Source organism: Phalaenopsis equestris, unplaced genomic scaffold (assembly GCF_001263595.1).
Source record: "Phalaenopsis equestris unplaced genomic scaffold, ASM126359v1 Scaffold000188, whole genome shotgun sequence".
Taxonomy (NCBI): domain Eukaryota; kingdom Viridiplantae; phylum Streptophyta; class Magnoliopsida; order Asparagales; family Orchidaceae; genus Phalaenopsis; species Phalaenopsis equestris.
This window is the reverse complement of record NW_018164630.1, coordinates 129,989-138,213: the sequence shown is the minus strand read 5'-3', so window position 1 is coordinate 138,213 and position 8,225 is coordinate 129,989. Positions and strand designations below refer to the sequence as shown.

The 8,225-nt window shown below is 33.6% G+C and overlaps 1 protein-coding gene across 4 annotated transcripts; it reads left to right on the top strand.

The window, feature by feature from the left end:
- Positions 1–3,773: 3,773 nt before the first annotated feature.
- LOC110022395 lies at positions 3,774–6,941 on the top strand. 4 transcript variants are annotated; one of them, XM_020721312.1, is made up of 5 exons: positions 3,774–3,925; positions 4,746–5,636; positions 6,017–6,248; positions 6,456–6,532; positions 6,663–6,941. In XM_020721312.1, the coding sequence occupies exons 2-5, from the start codon at positions 4,932–4,934 to the stop codon at positions 6,774–6,776; spliced, it is 1,128 nt and encodes a 375-aa protein (XP_020576971.1). In that variant the 5' UTR covers positions 3,774–3,925; positions 4,746–4,931; the 3' UTR covers positions 6,777–6,941. The 4 variants fall into 4 exon arrangements, with proteins under 4 accessions (XP_020576971.1, XP_020576970.1, XP_020576969.1 ...); XM_020721311.1 differs by having other exon boundaries at positions 4,642–5,636; XM_020721310.1 differs by having other exon boundaries at positions 3,774–3,964.
- The last annotated feature ends 1,284 nt before the right edge of the window (positions 6,942–8,225 follow it).

The window sequence follows — 8,225 nt, the reverse complement described above, 5'->3', positions numbered from 1 at the left end:
ATTTCCTTTTCTTTTGGTTCAAATGCTCTAATTCGTTAGGAGTGCCTCCAGACGAACAAAAATTCAACAATAACGTAAGCATGGCATCATATCAAAATGACCAATTTAATTAATATGAATAACTAAAACATACTCCATTTTTTATTACTATTAATTAAAACAAACAAATGTGTAGTAAGTAATACTCCCAAAACAAGAAAGAGTAATTTTATCACATATTCAATAGAGTCATGAAATTAATATCATCACAGCACGTGGCAATCAATACATTTTAGATTCAAATGAATACAAATCATGCATACATATTAGGCATTGTATATCAAAACATTAAATAATCATAAATATTAATTAAATATATTCTTGTAATAACTGATTATATAATTATATATATATATATTATATGGATGATAATACAAGGTTAAATGTCTAAAGACATTCCAATTAAATTCTTATCCTAAAAGTTGATTTATGTTAGTCTTCTTAAAGATTCCTCAATTCTAAGTTGATCATTGGAAATTAGTCTTTATTCAAGCCACCCTTGCCTACCTTTTCTAAAAAATGTTAAATATTATTGTTGAACCACTGTTGCTCGGACATCACTCTTACTGCAACACCATCGTAGGCGATATTGGGGTTAGACCTCCATCATACTACCCCCGTCATTGGCTTCTATCGCTACGGGCGAGTCATTTCTACTTTCCCAATTTTTTTTATCACTCATCCAAAGAGAGACAAGTCAATAACTTCTACTTTTATAGTATTGTTTTATATTTACAAGGATGAATAAAGTCTGCAGCTTACATATACACAATGGAACTAATTTAGCTGTGTTGGGCCTTGTAATTTTTCCCATTTATGATTTTTAATATAAGAACATTTGGTGTCTCTTCTCTTGACTAGTTTTTTTAATGTGTGTGTTAAATCATGGCACAATGTTAATATATTAATATATCACTCTAACGCCGTAATTTTTCTCACGCACAATAATATGAATGAGACTTGAACTTGAAATAAAAAGGAGTCTGTAAATTTGAGGAACACCAAGTCTTTACCAAAATGACCAACATGTACCACCACAATCAGCAATTACTACTGCCTGACTATTATCGCCATATTATCATCGCTTAACTATGATTACTCGTTCATCATGTATTGATTATGATCATATGATCACCTCGCGCATACCATCATCTTTTGACTATACTTTCACTCAACTATCATCTTTTAATCATTATTTAAACACTATTATACTTGCACCACTATGACACCACTATGACAGTAGATGAAGCCGTTGTTACATGACAAAACTTCATAATTGTACTTCATAATTAAAATATATATATATTCGTTCTTTAGATTGTTTTTTTTTCTATATTTGACTTTACAATTTTTTTTGTCTTTCTAAAATTTTTACATTAAATTGTTGGTATCTCAAATATTTAATTTATCAATTTATATGCATGACTTAACTCCACTATAATAAATTTAGATAAAATATTGCATAAGGAGTTCTGATGTAACTCCAATCACTGTCTGTCAAGTGTGCAGTCTAAGAACCCTTAGTAAGAAAAACTAAAAAAATCAATACACTGTGGGGCTGAATTGCACACATGACAAACAGTATTTGGAGTCCTGATGCTTATTTGTATAAGAACTATGGTTATAATATTTTTTTCATAAATTTGGAAGCACGGAGTAAAGGTACCTACTGTTTTATTTGAGTTCAATTTAAGCTCAATTCAAATTATAATTATTACACAGCTATTTTCTGGCAAATTAGTTGGTCTAATTAATGAACCACACACATATTGGCTTCTTAACTAGCCAAATAAGCTTTATATTACCTATACATTTAATTTTATTATTTAGTTGTTTACTTATTGAACAAGCTTCATAGAGCCTATTAACTGTCTAACAAACAAACTTAAAATGAGACTTAAATTAAATTAGATATAGAATAAGCTAGTAGATTGTGTTTATGTAAAAATATATGCTAACATGAAAAGGAGCTAGACTTTTATATAATAGTGTATTGTTGAGTTTGAAATTGCATGAGAATCACACATCAAGGGAAAATAGCAATAGCCTAAAAGAAAAGAGAGAAAGGTATAAAAAGGGAATAAAGCGATGTAATGAATATTAATGGAAATGGTTGGTTAGTTTTTTTATCTCAAAATGATCCCTTATTTATAAAAGGGGAGAGTACAATATATGTAACTACTTGTTTTCCCTTGTTTAAATAGGAGCATTACATGATATTTTAGCCATTTTACATATATAAGCCATCGACTCTTCTACCCTCTACTCGATCGGTCGAAATTAATTGGTATTGGTTTGACAGTACATGCTCGTTTGACTGCGTTGAATTGGGGATGTTGGTCGGCCCTTGATAGTCACTGGGTCGACAGGACTAGGTTGGATTGACTTGGTTTCGTCGGTCAGCTATTTTGGTCCGGCTGTCAATTATTGATCCCTGACTGAGGAGCTTAAGTCGACATAATAAGACTAAACTATTACTTAGAAGGTGAATCCCTATAATCCGATAAGTAACTCATTCCTTGACGTGAGAGTCAATCATTGATTATGCTGTTGTAGACCCTTTGCCCCTTATGAGGATTCTCAGGAGCACCCGTGAGGTGACTGGTGACACTAAACTATTCTCTCAAGTTGAGTTGTGGAGATAGGCAAATTGATGCCTTTGCTCGGCTCGTTTGGGTTTAGTCTTCAGTTCGGATGGCTTATATCTGGTCGGCCTTCAGCTTCGATTCAGATGGGTTGCATCTGGTCAAGTAAGTGGCTCATATGGTCTCCCGTCAGTGGGATCTCCTTAGTGGTACTTCTCTATCTCTTAGCTTGTTGAATCTCCTCGAGATTTGTGTAATAAATTTCTAATGTACATATTTTATATATCCAACCCTACAATTACTTCACCCGAAAAAAAAAAAACAAGGTAATCTGCAACTAATTCCAATACAACAATTCAGCTCAAGGAAACCAGCCACACAACATGCAAGAACCCATCCTAAACCCTAAACTTGACACAAATGATGATATTAGATCCAACACAGGATATAAAAGAATTATTTTTTTATGTGTAGTCAAAGAATGCAGACAAGCAAAACCAAGAACTAAACTTTAACCTAGCAGATTTCAGCGTCTCCGTACAAGCAAAATGTACTTAGAGTAGTGAAACACAAACCCACTTGAGAATCTAGTAGGGCGAGAAGGACCATGTTAGCAAAACATTTTGAGGGCATGATCCATATTTTATATTAATTTTAAATATGACGGGCAAAATTAGAGAAAGTCGTCTTAGATGATTTGGTCACATTAAACATCGACCATCTGATGATCCAATTAGGAGAGTAGTTATTTTAGATTCAACTTGTGTTAAGAAAGACAGAAGTAGATCTAGGAAGACTTGGGCTTATTGCATTAAAAATGATCTTAATTTATTAGAACTAAATGAAAATATCCCACTAAATAGGACGCAATGGAGAAAAAGGATTCATATAGCCGACCCCACGTAATGGGATTAAGGCTTTGTTGTTGTCGTGTTTGTTGTATAAAATATGACCCAAAGCTAAGTTTTTGATTTTTTTTTTATTCGGTTCGTAACAAAGCTAAGTTTTTGATTTTTTTTTTATTCGGTTCTTAATACCAAATGGAAAGAGTATTATTTGATATGTAAATCCATGGGAATTTAGCATTTATTTAATTTTTATTTAAAAAAAAAAAAGCGAAAAACAAAACTACGATAAACCCCAAAACCTTATTGTACCCGCCGCTTTGCCTGCCGCCTGGTTGGGGATTCTCTCTTTCGCAGATTTTTGAGGCCAGGGGAAGTCACGGAGACAATGCGGCGACAAAGTTCTTCTCGCCCTCCTCTTAGATTCTCAACTGGGTTGTTGTTTCGCTGCTCTCAGTATGTTTTTGCTAAAACGAAGATGCCGGAGTCTATTAGGTTAAAGTTTGGGTCTTTGTTTTTCTTTTCTGCGTTCTGTGACAGCACTGAAAAAAAAAAAATTTCTTTTTTATATCCTGTGTTTGATCTAATATCGTAATTCTGCGTCAATTCTCAATTCGTTATGGGTTCTTGCATGCTTTGTGGTCGGTTTCTTTTGGCAAATTGTTGAACTGGAATTAGCTGCAGATTTCGCTCCTCTTTTTTCTTTTTTTTGGCGGAAGTAATAGTAGGGTTTGAGCATTCTGGGGATAGATGATGAATGTGCTTCATCCGAAATGCTTGGGGATCACAAATAAAGCGAGGATTTTTATTTTTATTTTTTTTCTTCCGGAGTCTGTATGTCTTATATTTAGTAAAAAGGCTGCTTTTAGTAGAAATAATGAATGTAAGGAGTGTCTTACCTTGCAGAAAGATGCAGGGAGAATCTGCTTGGAGAATCTCATTTCTAATATGTAAATTTTCCGAGAAATTTTATTCTAAATTGAACTTTTTTTTCATTATTTATCTAACTTGGAATAGTTGAATCATCCATGTTGTCTTTGCTGCATGGCTTCTCGGTTTTTGCAACTCTTTCCTTCCAATATCATTAGAAATGTTTTATTTAATTTTTGTTCTACTTTGATTGCATTTATTGACACAAAATGTTCTAATCGATGAATTGGTTATATTGTCAGCCAGAATATTGTTCTTGAAGTAGATTAAATCCAATCTGCTGAAGATATTTCCTAATTTCTATTGGAACTGGAACTGATATGAAATCAATGATTATTTAAACTAGGAAATGCTTAAGAGGTAGCTTCAAATGGTGATTATGGCATTGGCCAACTCAGTGATTACTCTTATTTGATATAAATTCGTTAGAAGACACTGAAAGTGTTGAAAAGATTTGTCCATAGGAAGAGTTAATCAGACAGAAGCAGGTTCTATCTCTTAGAACTCTATAATTATCTTAAACTTGTTTAAAATGGTGATGAAGTTGAAAGGTAATGGCCATGGGAGCTTCTTAAATGGTTCAAGAGATAATTATTTTCCAGCAGACAATGTGGATCCCGCGTATAAAATGTTTTTGGAGCACTTGAGAAAGGATGGGAAATCCTATATTCTAGAAATGGAGGACGGCAATAATGGCTTTCCCGTATTTGTAAAATATGAAAACCCGGATGGATTATCTGATGTCCTACAATTAGATGCTCCCATAAGCTCAGGATATTGTAGCTTCGCTGCAACGGGACGAAATAAAACTAAAAAAAGGCGAATTTGTAGGAACTCAGAGGCACAATTTAACGGGATTGTTGATAACATGCTTGTAGTTAACAATAACAAAGAGTTCCGGCGCTTAGGGAATGTGTCTATTGATTTATCTGCTAGATCTTTTATGAACCAAACAGAAAGCAATCTGGTTGATGAAAGTTATCAAGAATTTCTGAGTTACTTGAAAATTAAAGATGGTTTGATGGTTTTGGAGTATAATTCCATTAGAGTCATTTATGAGGGAGATGAAACATTGGTGGCAACTAAAGGAACTTGTTTTGATGATCGGCGGCCTTTGCCGTTACAATCATTTGAGAGCGCCAAACCACCGGCTTCTATGCCAGCAAACGAAGGCACTATTTGCTCTGACAACCAGGAAATCGTGTTGTATGAGAGTAATCTTTCCCCAGATGTAGTTGTAAGTTCAATTTTTATTCTTTTCAAGTGCTTCAATCAACATTTAAGCACAGCATTTCTTACACTACATTTTTTTTTGGGGCATTTACATACATACCGTATAATTCTTATGCATCAGCATGTCTAACTTCTGAACCTTCATAGTTACGTACATGGTACTCTAAACTAGAAAATACCATTACTATTAACTTCTTAAAAGTGAGTACACCCTCTCATGCATAAGTTCATGACACCGAAGTGTTATAAATGTAAATATCAAATTTTAGGCGGTAGATATGTAAAGTATGTATGTAAATTTCCCTATCTTTTTCTTTACAATTCTCATTTTCTTAGAACAGGAGCTGCTGACACTTTTTATTTCTGCAAAAAACAAAATGTCAGATTTGTGAAGCTGATGAGATGTCCATAGTGCCTTTTCCCTCCTGCATTTCATCTCCATTTGCTTTGGAGCTTGTGGTTGTTCTTAGCAAGCCATATGACGAGCAAGAACATGAGGTGCTTTGGAAGCACGCGACCTTCCGTAAACCAGTGCTGAGGCACAAGGATCTTCGTAATCAGAGTAAATCATTCAGCACGAGGCAAATGGGTTTTTCGTATCTTGATCATTTTCCAGGTGAAAATAATTAATTACCTCAATTGTAACAGTATGATGGATTACTTTTTTAGTGTTTAGATGTCATGAAGCTTAAGATTGCAGATAATCCTTAGGATAAAATGTATATTTAAGTTAAAATCAATGTTTCAAATCTGGTCTTTTGATTAAGCTTGAAATAGCAAAACTAAAAAAAGATAACTTTATGAATCCGTGTCTTATTTGCAGATCTTGCAAGAAAATTGCAGATTTCTGATCCTCAGCAGCAACTGAACCTTCTGCGTGGATTATTTTTTTGGTTGAAGGTGGCTTTTTTTTTGTCCACTTCTAATCATTTCATTCAATCAAAATTTCTTAATACAAAATTTGCAAAAAATAAGCATTATCTGACTGCCAGAGCTTCGTTGTTGTTAATGATGGCTATTGCATTTGCAGAATTTGTGCCATGAAGGTGCTTATCAGCCATGGATATCAGCAAGCACCAAAATAGTAGAAGTTTCAGATCATGAGACCATACGTCCTCATGTAGATCAAACTATGGAAACTTAAGAGGCACATTAGTCTGTTAACAAGATGCATATTAGTCTGTTAACATGGTTTTGTGTGTGTTATGTGAATACCGTGTATGCTACTTAGCTGCGAGGGAAATTTTGTATGTAGAGTCTGTACTGTTAAGCTTGTAAACATGAATTTTTATCTATATGGATCTACTGAGTTCTCTTTCACTATCTATTTTTCTTCCTCTCAAATTCCTCTAAAAAATGTGTAGGGTAGGGGAAGGAGAAGATATTTGTAGAGTTTATATATACTTTTATTGAAACTTGTTAATGCTAGTTCATACTTGTACTCAATGAACAGCTGGAACAAGGCTTGATTGATGCTTTGTTCAAATTTGTTCGGAGTTAGTGATTAAATAAATTTTATCACTTTTTAATAGTTTGAAAGCTTAATGAAAAAAATCGAACAGAGTTCAACTCCTTTATTATGTTAATGAGCATTTTTTTTTTGTTCAAAGGAACTTGTTAAAAGCTTGATATTAAGTTTGATAATAAGTTGTATATTACTTGATTAAAATTTTGGTTGGATATGACTTGCATGTTTGCTTATTTAATATAAATTTATTATGTATTTTGATACATTCCCAAAAGATAATATTGATCTGCATGAATTTTGGGTCACATTTTAACTCAAAGTTTTAAAAATCAAAGTTGGGAACACCTCCTCTCTAATTTATGATCAAACGCAAGTTCTAGGGGAGATGAATCAGATGCAGAAATGATCCAACTTAAGTCAAGGTTGGTTCAGATCATGCACTTGAAATATAATTGGAAATTTTGAAATATATATTGGAGATCAAATGATTTCTAAATCAGACATATTTATAGTTAATTTGATCGTCTCGACGAGCCGAATTCATTTAGCCCCAATATCACATAATTATAACATCATTAAGACACTTAAATGTTCATAAAGCAACATATCATCAAAAGGATTGTTTTGGGTCATCTGATTGAATTGTCCGAATTCATGTGATATATGCAGAGCTTGTCACTCACAAAATATATAAATAAACTTTAACTCTATTCATGAAAGAGGATCTAAAACAGGAGGAGAAAGCTGAAGAGCTCCAAGCTCTTCAGAGCTCTTGGGCCCCATCATTGTGAGACAATCACCAACTAGCCATTGTGGCGCACCAACCGCGAGACTCTGCAGGCGCTCTGCCGGTCGCCCGTGGGCGGCTCGTTTATATTTCGAGCTCAAAAGGTGTGTTCGTGTTCGACTCGTTTGCTTAGCGAGTTGAATGCGAGTTGCTCACAAACAAAGAGTCGTTTTGACAACTTTAATTACGTAGTCATAAGATGTTAAGGATTGGGGCAAGATTTTAAAATTATCGTTTGTATTAAAACATCATTTGAATCTAATTTAATAATTTTTATCTATTTTTTTAATTAATACTTATAAATCTTTGTAGCTTTGTAGTCAATTAAAATTAAAATA

What these genes read in the sequence shown, in the direction of transcription:
- LOC110022395 (XM_020721312.1), top strand. Translation starts at nt 4,932, where the DNA reads ATGGTGATGAAGTTGAAAGGTAATGGCCATGGGAGCTTCTTAAATGGT. An exon ending in ATCTTTCCCCAGATGTAGTT is followed by an intron (nt 5,637 to 6,016) that starts GTAAGTTCAATT and finishes ACAAAATGTCAG; the next exon opens with ATTTGTGAAGCTGATGAGAT. An exon ending in GATTATTTTTTTGGTTGAAG is followed by an intron (nt 6,533 to 6,662) that starts GTGGCTTTTTTT and finishes TTGCATTTGCAG; the next exon opens with AATTTGTGCCATGAAGGTGC.